Genomic DNA, 19,314 nt, shown 5'->3' with positions numbered 1-19,314 from the left:
GTAGCCCGATTTATATCCGGGATTTTAAAAAATCCACTTTTTGCGTCATTGTTTTTGGGGCAACTTCGAGCACACAGTAAAGCCTCGCAGTAAAGCCTGCTGTGTGAAAAACGCCCGGCTCTTCCTACTTTTTCTGTGCTCTTCCCAGCTCCCAGGTTCAATCCCCAGCAGCACTAGCTAAGGCTGAGAAAAACACGCACCCTGTAGAAAGGAGGAGCCAGGAGATCCTGTGGGAAAGTCTTTTGACTCAGGGTTATCCCAATTCACAACCCGTGGGTGGCCAATTCCTTGGGACTCCCGGCCGACCCTGTGGAGTAGGCAGCCCTCCTTTCACCCCAAGTCCCTTTTCTGGGGACCCTGTTCTTCTCCTCTTGCTCTGGGCACCAAGTCCTGCCTTATTCCTTATAGGATAGGAAGAGAGGAAGCTGCTGTCTCCCAAGTCAGACCATTGGTCCACCTAGCTCAGTATTATCTACACAGACTGGCAGCAACTTCTCCAAGGTTACAGGAAGGAGTCTCTCCAGCTCTGCCTTGGAGAGGCTGCCCAGGAGGGAACTTGTTCCTTGTTGCCTGCCCCGCACATGGCGGATGCCAGCGTTTGTCACTGGGAACCTGAAGTGGCGACTGCGCAGACCGCTCGCTTCTTTTCCTTCCCTCGTTTGGAAGCGGCGTGCTCCGTTGCTTTACGGCAGAAGCGCCCGTCGCGTAGCGCTCGCTCGCGACCTTTTGCAGCAGCGTGGCTCCGCGCCCCGCCTCTCTTCTCCCATTAGTGCTTGACTGCAGTGTGGCGGCCATATAGGACCACCAAGATGGCAGCGTCGCCCTTCAGCGGAGTCCTGCAGCTGACGGACCTGGACGACTTTATCGGGCCCTCGCAGGTGGGTGCCCGGAGTTATCAAGCGGGGGCTTAATAACAGCAGGGCCCCTGATATGTAGTGCTTTGGGGCTGTGCTAAGGTGTTCTTTGTCTCCTTTGGCTAACCCCAACAACAGCCCTGCAAGGTAGGCCAGTGCTTTTACGCCCATATTGCTAAGGGGAGTGGCCTGCAATGAATCCTGTTAGGTGAGCAAAATGTTTTGCATGCACACTTCCAGTACTCCTTACAACAACCTTGCAAGGGTCAATGCTGATACCAAAAGTGGGGAGGGGATGGTTTGGAGGTGCTTGGCTGCACTTTATCTTCAAACCTTTGCTTCTGCTTGCCTCTTTGGGGCTTTTCAAAAAAAGGTCTATTACAATTTCTTTTCTTCTTTCTCGCTCTCTCTCTTTTTCTCTTATTTCCCTTCCTTCATTGGATGAATATGGGAGTGGAGGACGGGTAAGAGGGTGATAATAATGATAGTGGGGAATGGAATATAAGTAAATGAGGAAAAATGTTCAATAATGCTCACTTCATGTCTTTTAAAGGATTGCATAAAACCTCTCAAGGTTGAGAAGAAGCCCGGGAAATCGACTGCTAAGATCCGTATTGAAGATGATGGGAATTATTTTCAAGTTGACCAGGTGAAGGGTTGCTTCCTCTGATCCTGCTGTATGAGATGCAGAATAGGGGTTGTGTTTCTGTGCATCTTCAGAGACCAGCAACTCTGTGGCCCAAGCTCTGACTCGGGACCTTTGAAGCAGGGTGCTCTCTGGAGCTGGAGTAACTGTCCAGCCGCTGTTTGAAAAGGAAAGCCCACCAGTGGGTCAGTGCATGGCACAGGCTGTCCCACTGTCCAGCAGCACTTACAGCTGGGAAGTTTAGGAAGTTCTTCCTAATGTCTAGCCTGAATCCGCTTCCTCGTAACGTCAACCCATTGCTTCTAGGCAACAGAGGACAAATCCTGTCCTTTGTGGCAGCTCTTTAGGTCTTTGAAAGTAGCTATCATCTCTCTCCTGAGTCTTCTCTTCTCTCGGCTAAATGCACCCAGCTCCTTCCTCATCCCTCACCGGACTTCCAGGCCAGTGCCCTTTGGGCTCTTTGTGGAGCCAGGGTGAAAACTTGCAGAACAAAACCCTCCCCCTGAATTTATTAATGATGGAAGCCGAAATAACTTGGGAACACAGGAAACTGCCTTCTACCAAGTCAGACCAATCGATCCATCTAGCTCAGTATCGTCTACACAGACTGGCAGCGGCTTCTCCAAAGTTACAGGCAGGAGTTTCTCCCAGCTCTATCTTGGAGATGCTGCCAGAGAGGAAACTTGGAACCATCTGTATGCAAGTAGGCAGGTGCTCTTCCCAGAGCTTGAGAGAGAGAGAGAGAGAGAGAGAGAGAGGGAGGGGTTTTCCTAAGTAATGTCCAGGGAAATAAACTAGAGATTGGGCTTAAAAACAACAACACCCTAAATAGAGACACCATTCCCCCAGGAACTTTGCAGCTGGGGTGGCATCCTCCAAACCTGATGCTCCCATGCTGAGGGCAATCCACCCTGTCTCCCTTCTAGGATGGAGGATCACAGAAACTTGAAAAAGCCAAAATCACCCTGAATGACTGTCTGGCTTGCAGTGGCTGCATCACATCTGCTGAGAGTGTCTTAATCACACAGCAGAGCCATGAAGAACTGTTCAAAGTCTTACAGGCCAATAAGGTAAGCGGCTGAGAATGGCGGCCTGTGGTCCATCGGGGCTGAGGCCCTGGCAGGAGAGTGATGGGGCTCTTTCTTTCCCAGTAACTGCAGGAGTAGACGGTGCTCTAGGGCTGATCTCCCACCTTGCTGGGATCTGGGAGGGAGACGGGCTTCTTCTCTGGCCAGTGGGTGGTAGCCAGCTGCTTCTGTTCTGCTTTGCTTCAGAACTTTCTGCATTTAGTGGGTTTTTGTTTGTTTTTAAACCTGACAGTTGTGCATTCACAAGGACTGTCTAACATTTTCCAACTTGGTACAATTAGTTTCCCAAACTCAGAACTTTATTTAAATTGAGCACAAGGAGGTGTGTGTGTTTGTGTATGCATATAAAGACAAGTGAAAGCCACAAATTCTTTTTTAAAAAATCCCCATTTGAGACGTGAAATGTTAGAACAAATAGTTTCGTAAACAAATTGCTGGCAAACAGTTTCACAAAGTGACAGAAAGTGTAAAGACTAGCTTTAATTCCAGCTGTGAGAGAGTTTTAAGGCAACTGCTTTTATTTGTCTATAGATTTATGAAGACCACTGTGTCTTTTAATTACATTGTTTTGTATGTATGGCATACAAACATATTTTTAATAACTTTAAACCCAGACCTTATGTGTGTGTGGCTAGAGATAGTTCTTCTCTTTTGTTTTTAGTGCAGATTAGCATCATTAAAAAAAAAAAATCAGTTCAATAGTCATGTGTACACACACAAGTGTAGTGCAGTTTATGGGGATCAGTAAAATAGTTGTCAGTAAATAGGAACATTAAATCAGTTCATTAAGATCAAGGTCATAAGGATCAGTAAAATAGAGAGTTGGGGGAAATAAGAGTAAAAATACCCATTTTTTAGACTGTATCAGGGCACTACTTGTGTTTTGTTTGGGGGGCCTGCCTAACAAATATTTCATGTCGATTTTGTTTTGAAGACCTCAGGTTCTGCTCCCCAGAAGTTGGTGGTGGTGTCTGTATCGCCGCAATCAAGAGCTTCGCTGGCAGCAAGATTTGAACTCCCTCCTCTAGACACTGCCAAGAAACTAACAGCCTTCTTTAAAAGATTAGGTGAGCACCGTTCCATGTGAAATGGATAGCTGACGATTTAGCAGATGGCTTATTTAGCCATTAAGGCTGCCATCCTAAGCCTGCTGGCTGAGAAATAAGCCCCACTCAGCTCTTGGTGGAGCCGTTCCAGGAAGGTCACAGCGACCAGTTAGTAGCCAGTTGGAAAACTCTTGGAATAACTGCTGACCAGATACTGTACCTTCAGTCCTGAATATTAACATTGGGTTGTGGTTTTCACTCTCCTTTGAAATGGCAGCCTCATAACTCAGCCTTTGAGCTACAACTTCAACTAGCCAAAGGAGGAGAGGAGAGCTGGTCTGGTGCTAGCAAGCATGACTTGTCCCCTTAGCTAAGCAGGGTCCGCCCTGGTTGCATATGAATGGGAGACTAGAAGGGTGAGCACCAGAAGATATTCCCCCTCAGGGGATGGAGCCACTCTGGGAAGAGCAGAAGGTTCCAAGTCCCCTCCCTGGCAGCATCTCCAAGATAGGGCTGAGAGAGACTCCTGCCTGCAACCTTGGAGAAGCCGCCGCTGCCAGTCTGCATAGATAGTACTGAGCTCGGTGGACCAAGGGTCTGACTCAGTATATGGCAGCTGCCTATGTTTTTAATTGTAAAAAATACTACTCCATGATCTTCCACCCCAAAATTATTTTTACTCTTCTAAAATGTGCTCAGATGGAGCTTGTCACTCATTTAGAGCCCGTAGACTCCTGAGCCTGCCCTCGAGAGTGACCGCAGCTGAGTGTTTTGCCCTCCACCAGAGGTGCGCCTAAATAATTTTGGAGCCTGGTCCTAAAGGCCTTTGGAGCACACACACACACCCCGCCCGCAAGTTAAACATCATTTTTTAACACGTAGGTTCTTGAGGGCACAAACCACACCATCCAGGACAGACTAAAGAGAACTTGGGGGCCCGAGGGGGTGTGGAGGCCCTGGACTTTGGCCCCGAAGTCCAGGGGTCAGAGCGCCGCTGCCCACCACTGCTACCCCCATTGTGAGCTGCAGCCGCCCCACTGCCTTGGAGCCTGACTCTCCTCCTTGCTCTCCTCAGGGGTGCACTTTGTCTTCGACACCACGTTCTCGAGGAACTTCAGCCTGTTGGAGAGCCAGAGGGAGTTTGTGCGGCGTTTCCAGAGGCGAGCGGAAGATCAAAGGGCTTTGCCCATGTTGGCTGCCGCCTGCCCAGGTGCGGCTCGGGTCTCCTGAGGTGGGGGGAGCAGATGTCTGTGTTTGGGGGGGGGGGCTTCAAAGCTGAGCTGCGGGTCTGCTTTAAGGGCTCTTTTAATCCCACCCACCCCGCTTTTTCAGGCTGGATCTGCTATGCCGAGAAAACCCACGGGAGTTTTATCATCCCTCACCTCAGCACCGCCAGGTCGCCTCAGCAGGTCATGGGTGCCCTCGTCAAGGACCACTTGGCCAAACTGCAGGTGTGTCTCTTCGTGGGGGTCGGCTTCCACGTGGGGGCAGATTCCTCCGCGGTGCGAGAGCAAACGGAGTCCAGGGGCATCAGCTTTCCTCTCCTCTGCTAGGGGTGGTGGGAGCTAGCAGAGGGCATCCCCCCACCACAAAGCGGGTGGAGTGTCCAGTAAGAGTGGGAGATTGTCCTTTACTCGTGAGAGGATAAAATCTCCCTTTTTTAAAAAGGTGCCCCCCCCCAGTGTTTTCTAAATAGGGATGCCCAGATGTTGTTGACTACAACAACCATCATCCCCTGCTGCAGTGTCCTTTGATGGAGGATTATGGGGGATGAAGTCAACGACGTCAGGGAATCCCTGTTACAAGGAAGTCTGGTGCCCACCCCAAACTGTTCTTCTCCTCTAGAACAGGAGTTCCCAACCAGTGTTCCCTCTAACAGGGATTCCCAGATGGTGTTGACTACAACTCCAAACATCCCCAGCTGCAGTGGCCTTTCACTGGGGATTATGGGAGTTGTAGTCAACAACATCAGGGAATCGCTGTTAGAAGGAATGCTGTTCCCAACCCGTGGCACTCCAGATGCTGCTGAACTGCAACTCCCATCATCCCCAGCTATGATTTTATTGTGGCTGGGCATGACGGGAGTTATAGTTCAGCCACCTCTGGAGGACCACAGGATAGGGATGTGCACAGAACCGGTTCGGCGCACCTCTTGTGGCGTGCCGAACCGGTTCGAAATGCTGGCGTTTGAGCCTGTTTGGAGGCTGGGGCAAGGGGGGGGGTTACTTTAAGGGGGAGGGAGGGTGCCTCATACCTGCCCATCCCTGCCCTGCTGGTCCCCTCCTCAAAAGCGTGGGTGTGGGGTTGCAGTGTCCTGACTTGCAGCCTCGTTCAGTGTCGCCATGCAAATGGTGCATCGGCCGTTTTTCGGGGCATCTGGCCGCTCACCAGGACTTGGTGCCCCCAGCTCTGATCCCGGATGGCGATTCTTCTGTCCCGACACTTTCCCTTACAGCACTTGACGCCTGACCAGATCTACCACCTGACGGTGATGCCCTGTTACGACAAAAAGCTGGAAGCCTCCCGGACGGACTTCTTTGACCAAGAGCACCAGACCCGAGAAGTGGATTGTGTGATTACGACAGGTAAAGCCGAGAGATTCTGACAGCTGGTCACCACCCACCGGGTCTCAGTTTCTTTTCCCAGCAAGCCCTTAGTGGGTGAGAAGAGGAATGTATCAGTAGCGCTCTGTTTTAACGAGAAAAGGAAGTATGTTCTTACAGAAAACATGGTAAGCCTCAGGCCAAAGGGTGGCAGATTAATGCAATAGATAAGCAGACATGGCAGATGACTCGGGCAGAGCAGCTAAGGTGCATGTGGGGAGCAGGAGGCCGGCCACCTCTTCTGGGGATCACTAGCCAGCCTGTTCAGGGGTTGGGTGGAGAATGCCCCTCCCCACTGTTCCCTCTAACAGGGATTCCCCGGTATTGTTTACTACAACTCCCAGCATCCCCGACTGCAGTGGCCTTTGGGTAGGGATTCTGGGAGTTGTTGTCAGCAACATTTGGGAACCCCCGTTAGAGGGAACACGGCCCCTCCCTCTTCCCACACCTGGCATTTGCAGCAGGGAGAGGTCAGAAGCTCTCTTCGGGACTGCCTGCCCCCTCCCATGGGCCCTAGACAGCTTACAGAAATCCTCTCTGCTCTCAAGGCTCTCAGCCTCAGTCATGGGAGGGGAGGGCCAACGGGAACCATGAATAGACCTCCTTCGCAGGCTTGGAGCAGCACCCAGAGAGGGCACGAAATGCATGCCTCTCCATCATGCGGTGCCTCTGATGCCCCTTCTGCCTGGGTGGTGCCTGGACGGGGCTACTTCTGGCTGCCCCAGCTAAACTCTTGCCTCTGTTCTCTGCATTCCAGGAGAAGTTTTGAAGTTGCTGGACCACGAGGGAGTGGCCCTTACAGATGTCGAGCCCGCCCCGCTGGATAGCATGTGAGAACCAAAGTCGCTGGCCTTGCCTGTCAAAGTTGCCCTTGGAGTCTGGAGTTTGTATCTGTCTGCTCCGGCCTCCCACTTGCTGCTTTGGAATTATCAGCACGGACGGATAATCCTCCATGTGGACTAGCTCCTCCCACTTATTCCACCCACCTCCTCCAGGACAGGAGAGCTGGTCTTGTGGCAGCAAGCATGGGTTGTCCCCTTTGCTAAGCAGGGTCTGCTGGGGTATGCAGTTGTATGGGAGACTGCATGTGAGCCCTGTAAGCTTTTACCCTTACGGGATGGAGCCACTTGAGGAAGAGCACCTGCATGCTTGCGTGCAGAAGGTCCCAGGTTCACTCCCCAGAACCATCTCCAGGGAGGGCTGGGAGAGACTCCTGCCTGTAATCTTGGAGAGCTGCTGCCAGTCAGTGTAGGCCGTCTTCCCCAAACTGCGGCCCTCCAGATGTTGCTGAACTACAACTCCCAGCATCCCTAGACACAATTTTATGTGGCTGGGTATGCTGGGAGTTGTAGTTCAGCAACATCATCTGAGGACCCAAGAATGAGAACTTTTGGGTCCTCATGAGAAACCCTCCAGCCGCAGTTTGAGGAAGCCTGGTGTAGGCAATGCTCATCTAGATGGACGAGTGGTCTGACTCAGTAGAAGGCAGCTTCTTTTGTTGATCTAGGTCAAGAGTCCTCATTCTTGGGTCCTCAGATGTTGTTAGACTACAGCTCCCGTCATCCCCACTACCTCCTTGGCTCTCGGTGTTCCCTTTTTTATTGTGGCATCCTTTCCTCCCCTCTCTTAGGTTTAGCAGCGTTTCCGGAGAGCAGCTCCTTGGGCATTCTGGAGGAGGTTCTGGGGGCTACCTGGAGCACATCTATAAGTATGCGGCCAAGGAGCTCTTTGGGATCCAAGTGGAAGATGTTCACTACAAGCCCCTGAAGTAAGGAATCCAGGACCGCGCAGAGCTCAGCCAGACGGTCGGCCCAGGGCTGGCTCAAACCCCACTAGCCTCATGGCCATGCTGGCACTTCTTGGTTGTAAGGGTCAGAGTGCTGTTTGGTTAGACTGACCTGTTGTTGCCTGGTGGCCACCAAACCGGATGGGCAAGCTGCTCATGATGGCAGTGTGTGTCCAGTCCCCTGAGGAAATGTGATGGCAGCAAAGGAAGGAGTTGGGTTTCCCCACCACCAGATTGATTTCCTCTGCAAAAATGTCGCTGCTTTGAGCCTAAAAACTACAAACTGCTCCTGTTGCTTCTGTTTTTTTAAAGCCACGATTTTGTTTGCCAGATTTCTGAAAATCACAACTACCCAAGAAAACCACATGGCCCTGTGGTCGCCAGGAGTCGACACCGACTCGACGGCACAATGTTACCTTTTTACCCCAACCAGACTGAACACCCATCGTGTTGAAAATGCCCTTTTCTCCTAGGTGTGGGTGGGCTTGACAACTGGAAAAATTGCCGGGCTATTCCTGTCCCTTGTATTTTTTTTAAGCTACAGTTTTGTCTGCCGGATTTCGGACCATTCCAAAAATACCCCAGCAGCGTGCTCTAAGACCAGCAGGTGGTGAGCGCCGCGTACTGTCGAATTTCCACTTGCCTTGTAGCACAGCCAAATAGGGAGGGCAGTTTCTGAGCAGAGCAGGAGCGCCGTGGCAGAAGAACTGGACCACACAAGCTGTTCTCTTCCTTTCACTGCCCCTAGAAACAAGGATTTCCAGGAGGTGACGCTGGAGAAAGATGGCCAAATCCTGCTGCACTTCGCCCTGGCTTATGGATTTCGGAACATCCAGAACTTAATGCAGAAGCTGAAGCGAGGGAAATCGCCGTATCACTACGTGGAGGTCATGGCTTGCCCTTCAGGTAAGGACTCTGGGGAGCTTTGACGTGGTGGCCTGCTCAGAGGGAGAACGCTGAACTCCGTGCATGTTGCCTTGAGAACTTTGGCGGTATCTCTGGGGTTGAGTCAAAGTGCTTCACCCCCATTTTGTTGCCCCATTTTGGGTGCTTTTGGTTTTTTTAACGGACTGGGAGGGGGCAGAGGGGGCAATGTTCCTGGCGGCCATTTTTATTTTTACCTATGAGATTCCCCCCTCATAAGAACAGCCCTGCTGGATCAGGCCTAAGGCGGCCCATCTAGTCCAGCCTCCTGTTTCCCCCAGTGGCCCACCAGATGCCTCCGGGGAGCCCACAGGCAAGAGGTGCGTGCATGCCCTCTCTCCCGCCGTTGCTCCCCTGCAAGTGGGATTCAGAGGCCTCTTGCCTCCGAGGCTGGAGGCGGCCTAGAGTAGCCATTGGTAGACCTGCCCTCCATACATTTGTCTACGTCCCTTTTGGAAGCCATGCAAGCTGGTGGCCATCACCACATCCCGTGGCAAAGAACGCCATAGATGGATTATGCTCTGTGTGCCACTGTCATCGCATAGTGGCCTAGTGAGGGGCCTTACGGGTAAATAAATAATAAAAATGGCTGCTATTGCAAGGATACCGCAGGCAACCCCCCCCCCGCCCAATCCCGGCCAAAGATAAGCCAAGGGATGGATTCAGGGGCCCTTCGTACCTCTCTCCACCCAACATTCAAGCCAAAAGGAACTACCACCCTACTCCCTCTGAGGGAGACTCATAAACCAGGGGTTCTCAACCGCCAGTCCCCAGATGCTGTGGGACTACAGCTCCCATCATCCCCGGTGGCTGCGGATGATGGTAGTTGTGGTGTCAGCATCTGGGGACCTAGGGTTGAGGAGTCCTACTTGAAACAACATGAGGAGAGCCGGCCAGGCTGGCCAGCTCCTGTGCCCCTGGTGCCACCCACTGGGCCGCTCTTGGTTTTCCAGGGTGCTTGAACGGAGGCGGCCAGATCAGGGCCGAAGGCGAGCCCAGCAAGGACCTGCTCCAGCAGGTGGACAGGCTGTACGGGTCGGTGCGGTGCCAGAAGCCCGAGACGGACAGGGCCGTAGAGGAACTCTACGACCAGTGGCTGGGAGGCCCCGATTCGGAGCAGGCCCAGAAAGCTCTGCACACCCAGTACCATGCGGTGGAGAAGGCGAATGCTGGCTTTAATATCAAGTGGTGAGGGTGGACAGGCCTGTCACTGTGGGTTTCGCCTCCCTCCCTTGAACACCGCCTGCGGGGCTGGAGAGACCAATTCGTCCTCGGCAAAGATGTAGCAAGTGGACCCGTTCGCACCACATGATCGGAGTGAGGACTGTGGACCGCCTTCAAAGAGGGCTGGGCGATGCTTCCGCGACTGGCTCAGGCTGTTTGCGGGGCGTTTTTTGCCCTGTGAAGTTTCCCCTGCCGGGAGCTGCTGTACCTGGACTCTGTGAGAGAGAGATGGGGTTGGTGGGTGGGCCTGGTCAGCGGAGGGCATTTCAGCAGCCTTCTGGGCTCCCGTTTAGTTTGGGGCTGAAGCCTGCCTGCCCCCTTGTGTGTCGAGGAGCCAAGCCCGAAGTGGGCGTTCTGTTGGCGCCACCACCTCTTTCCCCTGGCCTCCTGCTTCAGCTGCCTCGAAACAGGGGTGTGTGATTGCAACTCTAGAGCAAGGCAAGCCCCGTTCGGTGCCTCCTTCCCTTGCTGTCCAGAGCGGAGGCTCCCCTCTGCGTCCCCACCACACCGAATCCCTGTGTCTTTCAAAGCCCCTTTATTAAAGTGGTGAAAAGCAATGGCCGTTAGAGCAAGTTCACAGTGTCGGTTCTGTACCCGCCCACCATTTTGCAGGCATAGGAGCCAGGAGCTCATTCAGTGGTGCGTTTCAAGGTTTGCTCTCGGAAACAACACGTCTTCGCCCCACCTCGGAATGGGGTCGGGGGGAACCGTGCAGGCCGCCTGCTAGCAACGGTGTGGGCTCCCTTGGTCTTGGCGCAGGGCAGTGCGGTTCATATCAGCCGGTGTGGTGGAGGACAGGCCAGGCCAAGAGGTGGGAGAGGCACAGTGTGTCCAGGCCGGCCTCGTGCAAGAGCTTTAAAGGCAACTCATTCCCCACCCTCTGATCAGCTGGTCACTTTTTCTCCAGGAATGGCTCAAAGAGCCCCCACTCAAAGGCCAGCACGGCCTGGGGGTTCAGCCTCTCCTTCGGCTTCCGGAAGCTGTCCTTGGCCTGGCGGAGAGCAGCAAAGACCTCCACGGGGTCAACCTTGCCGGTGAACTTCTGGACGGCTTCTTCTCTGGAACGGCAAATTGAGTCCCGTTCAGTATGCAAAGAAACCCGGCCAAGGAGGGGACAAGCCGAATGGCAAGTCTGCTGGGGGAGCTGCCCCTTGGAGGCTGTCCCTGTGCCCCCCACCCTGGGGGCCACCAGAAAACCTGCACAAGCAAGCCAGGCTCCCCCCCCCCCCAAGGGCCACCACAGGCTTCATCTGCCCCAACAGTCTTTCCAGGTTCCAGCTTTCCAAATAGATTCCCCACCACATGGAAACTAACTGCATAGGGTCCTCTGGAACAGGCAGCCACAACTCCTTCAGCCTCTTTTGGCCCTGCTTCTGTGGTCACTGGCCTCCCCCAACCCCATGTGTCACATCAGGAATGCCCCTTGCTAGATCACGCAAAGCTCTGGGGTTCCGTGCCTCCCTGCGTCAGCTGTGGAGTGCAAAAGTATAAAGGGGGAAGCTGGTTGTGCCCTCTAAGCCTGGCGACTTCAACCATGGCTCCCTGGATGCCATGGACTACAACTCCCATCATCCCCAGCCTTTGGCCACTGTGGTGGGGGATGATGGGAGTTGTAGTCCATGGCAGCTGGGGACCCACATTTGAGAAGCCCTGCTCTGCCCTGGGGGCTGAAGGGCAGAGGCGAGCCTGGTTGTACGCACACAGATCCTAAGTTTGTCTGGGTCCTAAGCGGCACTATGAACCAGACGGGAAATCTCTACCCTTCGAGGGCACACTCACGAGACCCGCAGGAAAGGGTTGTAGAGGAACTCCTCTGCCAGTGTGGAAGGCACCGTGGGCAGGTCTTCGTCCTCTCGCAGCTGCACAAAAACCAGAGGCAGCTTTTTAAAGAAGATGAAAACCCTCCTTGGAGCATGGTCGAGCCTGCTCAGATTCACTTGGAGGGGCTAGCAGAAGCCGCTCCCTCTCAGGCTTAGGAGAGGAAGAGGCATGCTCCCAACTCTCCCCACCACACCCCTGTCAATACAGCAAGCGAAGGATTCACATTGGCCCTCTTTAGGGGTACTCAAAGGTGGGCTCCAGACAGTGTTTACAAGGGAGGAGAGCTGGTCTTATGGTTGCAAGCACGACTTGTCCCCTTTGCTGAGCAGGGTCTGTCCTGGTTTGCTTTGGAATAGGAGACCACACGTATGAGCACTGTCAGAGATTCCCCTGAGAGGTGAGGCTGCTCTGGGAAGAGCACCGCTTGCTTGCATGCAGAAGGTTCCAAGATAGGGCTGAGCGAGAGACTCCTGCCTGCAACCTTGGAGAAGCCACTGCCAGCCTGTGTAGACAATACTGAGCGAGATGGAAAAGTGGTCTGGCTCAGTATATGGCAGCTTCCCATGTTCCTCTTGTTGGACTACAACTCCCAAGGGCCTTCAGCCATTGTGGCTGGAGTTGGGAGACCCAAGGCTGAGAATCCCCCAAATTAACTATCATATCAGTGCTTCCCCTCATTTCACTGCACACAGCCAGTCTCTGAAGGAGAGGAGCACCAACCCCTGTTCATCAACAGCCCTGGCGCCTGCGTGCAGACGACAGTGCACCAGGAAGAGCTGTGAGTGTGTCCCGAGACCACAACTGTGCATTCGCCCTCCCTCCATTGCGTATGGATTCCAGGAGGATCACGGCAAGGATCAACAGAACCACTTACTTTGGCCCAAGCCAGTTTGTCTTTCACCATTTCGCTCTCTGGCTCCACTTTCAGAGCAAACTTCAAGTTCCGGGCGGTATACTCGTGTCCGCAGAACACCTTCTGGAAGGCAAAAGCTCCTTTCAGCTCGCAGAAGCCGATCATCTTGGGACCCGCTGCTGCTCTGTCCCAGCCAAGTTTCAGAAATGGCTGCTGATCTGGCTTTCTTCTCTGCCGTTCAGACTGGGATCACTTGCCCTTGAGCTGCTGCCTCGGCATTAATCGACAATACTATTTTCCCCGCACTGTGCTCTGCATTTGTGGCCGCTCTGTTATTTCTGCTAGCCGTGATTTTATCATTGGGCTGTAAGCCGATCTGGCATAGCCAGTTCCTTGCCCCGCCCTACCCTTTCCTCACCCACTGTCAACATTTGGAGTGTAAGCTCCTTGGGGCAGGGCCTTCTGGCCCACACTCCTCTGGAAAGAGCGAAATGGGTACGGATGGCGTCCATACTCACCGACTCCTGGGGCAGTGTGCCCAGCACCTCCGTTAGGCTCTTGTACATCTGCTCGGCTGTCCCCTCCAGGATCCTCCCACAGCCCCCGACAAATAAGGTGTCACCTGAGGGAGGTGGTGGTGTTGGGGAGAACAGATGCTCTCAAAACCAAATGGGAGCCCACAACACAAGAAACAAGCCAGCTGTTGCTCAAACATCCTCACCAGATGCCTGCCCAGATTTTCTGCAACAGATTTTTGCATGCACCACACCCAGAAGACCTCCCTCTCCTCTGAGCAGGCTTCATATTACATAAAAACAGCCCACGTGGGTTGCCAAGACCACGAAGCTCCTTCCCACGCCCAACAGAAGTGTGGCACTGCCATGGGAAATCGCTACACAATCTGTGCTTGCATGATGCTTTCCATGAAACACGGAGGAAACTGTCAATACTGAGTATTCGATACCACCCCACTTTTTCCTATTGCTGAATTGTGCCTAACTCCCAGAAAAGTCTTTTGGCTAAAACGATCCCTTTAGAAAAGCCCAAAGGTTCTCAAACTTGAGTCTCCACCAGATGACACTGGACAACCCCCCACAAGCCCCAGCCACATGGCCTCGGGTGATGTGATGGAGTTGCCCAACATCCGGGGACCCAAGTTTCAGAATCCGTGTTCTAAGAGTCGTCAAGCAGATGTGCCTAACGGCCTCCGAGAGCAAGGGTTCTCGAACTTGGCTCCCACATCTGCACCTACAAGCCCAGTGCGGTCTGAACCAAAGGTCGCCTTTGAAATGTTGGCTTGGGTGCCAAACTTAGGGGCATGCTTGCCATTTCCAGCAATCTGGCAGACAGATGCATGGCTTTGAAAATAAACGGGATAGGAGCAGCCATGCTGGCTCTGTAGGAGCTATTAAGCACATCCACAGGCGCAGATTCGGCAAAGCAGGACCTTTGGCACATGCTGGTTCGGGCCCACAAACGGGGATTCCCCCCCCCCAAATTTAAGCCATGGCAAAAATGCCCCCAATTTGTGAGCATGTGGCGAGGGTTGTTGAATCTGTGCTTGCCTTGCAGGCATGGCTATACTTTGCAACTCTTCAAAAAGCCTCCTGACTATGCACAGCCCCTCTTTTTCTAACCCACTGTATTTCTGTTGGGGCTGGGGAGACAGACCTGTGAAGGCGGCCGGGGCATCCAGAGAGTCCTCTTCCCACACGAAGTAGCAGACGTGGTCCAGAGTGTGGCCAGGAGTGAGGAGGCATCTCACGTTGATGCTGCCAAACTGCCAGAGGGAAACAAGGAACCCACCCCCACCCCCTGTGTGTGAGCAAGTGCTGTGAGGGCTGCTGACCACACCTGTACCTCTGCAGCATAAAGCCGCCCGCACCCAGTTGGCCTGTGTTCAGCCAGCACTTGCTTAGAGTTTAAAAGTTTCTGAGCATATCACGCCGGTGCTTCATCAGCTGCACTGGCTCCCAGTCCGTTTCTGGGCGCCATTCAAAGTGCTGGTTTTAACCTTTAAAGCCCTAAATGGCTTGGGAGGGACCAGGTTGCCCGAGAGAGCACCTTGCCCCATATGTCCCGACCCGAACCTTAAGAACTTCTCCTGCTCCAAGTGCCGCTGCCAAACGAGGTGAGGCAGGTGGCCACTAGGGAGAGGGCCTTTTGGGTGGTGGCACCTCGTTCATGGAACAGCCTCCCCAGCGAGGTTCGCCTGGCACCATCCCTTTTAGATGCCAGATGAAGACCTTTTTGTTCACTCTGGCTTTTAAAATTCTGATTTTGTTTGTATTTCTTGTATATTGGTCTACGACCATAATAAAGTTCTGTTCTGTTCTAAAATTCTGATTTTCAGATCTGATTTCTAACTAATTTTAAAATGAGTTTTTAAACTGCTCTGTATTGTATTTTGTATTTTCTTTCCCCACTTTTTTGTCTGTTATGATTTAATGTGTTATGTGATTTAATGTGTTATGTTTTAATCCTGTGTTGTGAGCCACCCAAAACAATTTAAGGGGCAGCTAACCAATAAAGTTTATTTATTAATTATTATTATTTTACAGTCAGACAGGTGTTATTGACTGGTTTGTTTTATCCAGACATCGAGTCCTTCCCAAGGACCTGGGATGGCTGAATTTTATTGTCAGTTGTTATAGATATCGTCGCAGAATATAGGCTGTTCCCAGTAAAGTTGCTTTTTGTAATTGGCTATTATTATTATTATTAAAACGGGTTAGATACAAATTTCAGGAAGCACCTCTCTTGGTAATTAGGACCTGCAAGAGCTTCCCTCAGTGGAAGTTTCTGGTTGCACCCAAGAGAAGATCTTCCCTCTCACCTTTAACTCCTCGTTGTGAGTCACTCGATGGGTCAGGCCGCCAACCCTGTGGTCCCCACCGTACACTTCCAAGCCAGGGAACAGCTTCACCAGTTCTTCGTTGCCTCGGGCATGATCCCTTTATAGACAGAAGAGGGGGGAGAGTTCTTTCCATTAAGAGCTCCTCAGAGGGATCTGCTTCCTCCCTTCATCCTGGGGCCGATAAAGTCTGCAAACACGGGACAGGGCAGCAAATCACAACCATCCCTGCGAGGAACACCCCCCGCCCCCATTCTTCCTTTTTCTTCCCCCCCCCCCACAAGCCCTGTCTCCCCTTGAACTTATTTAGAAAAGGGCCCCTTGAGGTCCACTCACCAGTGGTGATGAGTTGTCAGGATGGCTTTGAGAGTAGCGCCTTCCTTTTTGATGATTTCGAGCAACTGAAAAAGAGGGGGAGAAGAGAAGCCTCACCTGAGTGCCTGCAAAGAACCGAAGAGTGCAGCTAGTCATGATGCAGGCCTTGTGCGGTTCTTAAAAAGAAATTAATGGCAGCAACAGGCAGGGGTCGGGAAAGGAAATTCCGCCAGGACTGGGTGCTAGTGGGGGCTTAACCCTCCCCCCCGTGTTGCTTTCCTGATTTAACCCCGCCACACTGCTGTGTGGGGTACAAGCTAGATCGGGGTAGGCCACCCAGGTGCTCCAGCGGTTTCTGAACTACAACTCCCATCCTCCCCAGCCACATGTGGCTGGGGATGATGGGAGTTGTAGTTCAAGAACACGTGGCACGCCAAGGTTAGCTACCCCTGATCTAGGGCAGGATCCTTATATGCATTTTCCTGTAGGAAAAACAGGAACGTGGGTGCAGTGTCCTCTCTTAACAGGGATTGCCAGATGGTTTTGACTGCAACTCCCACAATTCCCAAGCGAAAGCCATTGCAGCTGGGGATTCTGGGAGATGTAGTCAACAACATCTGGGAATCCCTGTTAGAGGGGGGTCTGCTTGGGTGCAGAGGAGATAGTAATCAAGGGAAGAGGACCCCCGTCCCCTGCCACTACCTGGCATGTGGCAACACAGCCACTTGATCTGCAGACATTAGCAGCTGGCATTCTTGCTCCTACAGAGAGAAGGACAGTCACCCGCTAATGCCTGCAGTTGACGTGACTGCTGAATGCACAGGGCCAAGGGCCAGTCAAAAAGCTGGCTGCCCCCCTAAGGAAGTCCCAGTCCTGCCCAGATCACCCGGTGACCCTTCCCAGAGCTCCTGGTAAACCACTAAAACCACCATGACTGGTGATGGGTGGGGGGGGCTAGTCACAGAATTGCAGACGCAGACTGTTCTCTCCGTCCGGGAGAGTCCAGCTATCGCTTTGGCAACCTAATTCTCCCCCATTCGTGGGCTCGGAAGATATGCCTTCAGGATGCGCTGCCTGTCGATACATAAGAGCTTCATGTCATTTATTATCTACGTAAACTGCTTTGGAAACTTTTGTTGAAAAGTGGGGAAAGGAAAGATTGTGCCATCAAGTTGGTGTTTTATTTCATTGTTTTAAATGGGGATGCATGTGCCAAGAAGGTTTATAAATAGGATGAATAAGTCAATATATGGCCATAACAAAGGCCAGAAAAAAAGGAGAAGGGACGCCACAGCGGTCCCTCGTGCTGAAGCAGCACACACAAGAGGATAAGCTCCAAAATCAGAAAGCTTTCCCTGCCACTCCAGTTTGAAAGGCTGGAAATCATCTCCACAATCTTGGGGGGGGGGCCCAATTTCACCCTTCAACCGTGTGCCACCCTGACCCAAAGATGTCACCGCAGCTGGCTCGCAACAAGGCTTCCTCCGGTCGTGAGTTACCCGCTTGGAAACGGCGGCGTCAACAGCCACGGCATCCCGCGTGCTTTCTTCGATGATCAGGTACATGTAGTTATCCTCCAGGATAGAAATCACCTTGACCTTCATGCTCCGAGGATTTGAAGGTCATGGGAGCAGCGAGCTGCAAGAAGGAAACTCAAGTCAACTGAGAAAGCATCCCTGGGGGCCCCTCTCTGGTCACAGCGGTGGCATCACCGTTTGCATTTCCAGGGTTGAATTAGTCCCCACTTCTTGCATTCAGGGGTTCAAGACAAGTGTGGGTTCTCTGCCCACCCCACCGCTTCCTGGGGCTCCTACTCCTGACTTTGGAAGCCTCGGCCAAAGGCCACGGTGGCAGGGGATGATGGGAGTTGTAGTCCAACAACATCTGGGGACGGGGGTTTGGGAACTCCTTGATCGTCATCATCATCCGTACGCCACCCTCCTTCACACAATGCAGCCCCCCTTCCTACCCCCAAACCACAAGGGTTTCCCCCTGCATTAGCGTCTCCTACTCATGCAAGGTGGGGGTGGCAGTGTGTCTGTGTGGGTCATCTTTGCAAGCAACCCAGCCCCTCTCCCCCACCAGGGCAGGGTAAACCTTAATTCCAGGGGTTCTGAAAGGTGGGTCCCCAGATGCCATGCAACTCACTCCCTTCCTCCTCAGCCACAGTGGCAGGGGATGCCGGGAGTTGTCGTAGTCCAGCAGGGGACACCCAAGTGTGAGAGCCTCTTCCTTGATTCCAGGAAGCACACACGCCCCGACGGACGCTGCTGGGGAACCAAGGCCCCTGTCGAGCGGAAGGGGCTTCCTCCCGAGTAGCGATGCCTGGACTCGGGCTGCGTGGCCGGCAACAGGGCAGGGGCCAGCCGCACGGAGGTCAGTGGACCAGGAGCGTGGCTAGGGGGAGAGAAGGGGGCCCTTGGAGAGGAGAAAGGAAACAGGGAGCGGGGCTGGAACGGGGGGGGGGGCAGGGGCGGTTCTTTGAACCCAGATCCGCTCGATGATAGCGAGATCCGCCCTGCCTGCAGCAGCTGCTACGAAGTCTTCCTCGGGGTCCTCTCCCTCCGTCCAAGCGCCCTTTTTGGGGAGGGGGACCCTCCCTCCAGCTCCGGGCAGCAGCAGCAGCAGCAGCAGCAGCAGCAGGCGGACGCGTCCTGGCTACGGGCGCCCCTCCCGCCGCCCCGCTCCGCAGCTGGGCGGCTGCTGCTGCTACTACCTGCCTCCTCGGAAGCCGCAGCCGACGTGCGCAACCGCCGCCTCCTGCGCTGCAGCCCGCCCGCCGCCAGCCCCGCCTCCCCGGCGCGCAGCCAGCTTGCCCGGCGGCGGCTGCGGCGGCCTCTCCAAGGGCGCGCGGGGCGCTGCGCCCAGGAGGAAGCAGCCGGCCGCGGCCCCCTCTCCAGCAGCACGGCTGCGGGCAGCCGGGGCCTTCCTCGCCGAGACGGAGCTCTGGGGGCTCTGCCGCTTGGGCAGGAACGCGGCGGCGCGCGGCAGGAGGACCGACGGCCCCCTCGCCAACGGAGAGGGGCGCTGGGGAAGTGGCGCGGCCTCTGCTCGGGAGCTGTGCCGTGGAAGCACCAGGAAGGGGGAAGGAAGGAAAGGGGAAGGGTGTGTGTGTGTTTAGGGGAGGGGTGGGAGCTGGTCTTGTGGCAGCAAGCATGACTTTCCCCTTAACCACGCAGGGCCCGCCCTAGTTTGCATTTGGCTGGGAGACTAGAAGTGTGAGCACTCTATTAGGGGGTGGAACCACTCTGGGAAGAGCATCGAGGTGCCAAGAGCCCTCCCTGGCAGCATCTCCAAGGT

At 53.8% G+C, this 19,314-nt stretch overlaps 3 protein-coding genes across 7 annotated transcripts in view; 1 reads left to right on the top strand and 2 right to left on the bottom strand.

Moving 5' to 3' along the window:
- The first annotated feature begins 742 nt into the window (after positions 1–742).
- On the top strand, positions 743–15,409 carry CIAO3 (cytosolic iron-sulfur assembly component 3). The gene is made up of 11 exons (XM_053277107.1): positions 743–878; positions 1,408–1,503; positions 2,427–2,570; positions 3,523–3,655; positions 4,710–4,844; positions 4,967–5,085; positions 6,090–6,219; positions 6,995–7,067; positions 7,868–8,005; positions 8,772–8,929; positions 9,901–15,409. The coding sequence occupies exons 1-11, from the start codon at positions 810–812 to the stop codon at positions 10,137–10,139; spliced, it is 1,434 nt and encodes a 477-aa protein (XP_053133082.1). The 5' UTR covers positions 743–809; the 3' UTR covers positions 10,140–15,409.
- HAGHL (hydroxyacylglutathione hydrolase like) lies at positions 10,690–17,652 on the bottom strand. Its single transcript, XM_053277116.1, has 8 exons — positions 17,514–17,652; positions 16,036–16,100; positions 15,682–15,799; positions 14,517–14,625; positions 13,364–13,467; positions 12,867–12,968; positions 11,951–12,030; positions 10,690–11,229 (listed from the first exon to the last, which is right to left on the bottom strand). The coding sequence occupies exons 1-8, from the start codon at positions 17,616–17,618 to the stop codon at positions 11,064–11,066; spliced, it is 849 nt and encodes a 282-aa protein (XP_053133091.1). The 5' UTR covers positions 17,619–17,652; the 3' UTR covers positions 10,690–11,063.
- The window catches only part of HAGH (hydroxyacylglutathione hydrolase), a 24,893-nt gene continuing 23,093 nt past the window's right edge, over positions 17,515–19,314 (bottom strand). For all 5 annotated transcript variants that reach the window (XM_053277112.1, XM_053277110.1, XM_053277113.1 and 2 more), the window contains one exon: positions 17,515–17,652. In XM_053277112.1, the coding sequence (XP_053133087.1) occupies positions 17,584–17,652 (69 nt within the window). In that variant the 3' untranslated portion in view covers positions 17,515–17,583. The remainder of the gene's footprint in view (positions 17,653–19,314) is intronic.

The sequence above is a fragment of the Hemicordylus capensis genome, chromosome 13 (genome assembly GCF_027244095.1).
Source record: "Hemicordylus capensis ecotype Gifberg chromosome 13, rHemCap1.1.pri, whole genome shotgun sequence".
Lineage (NCBI taxonomy): Eukaryota > Metazoa > Chordata > Lepidosauria > Squamata > Cordylidae > Hemicordylus > Hemicordylus capensis.
Note: the sequence above shows the minus strand (reverse complement) of the source record. Positions and strands in the feature narration are given on the sequence as shown.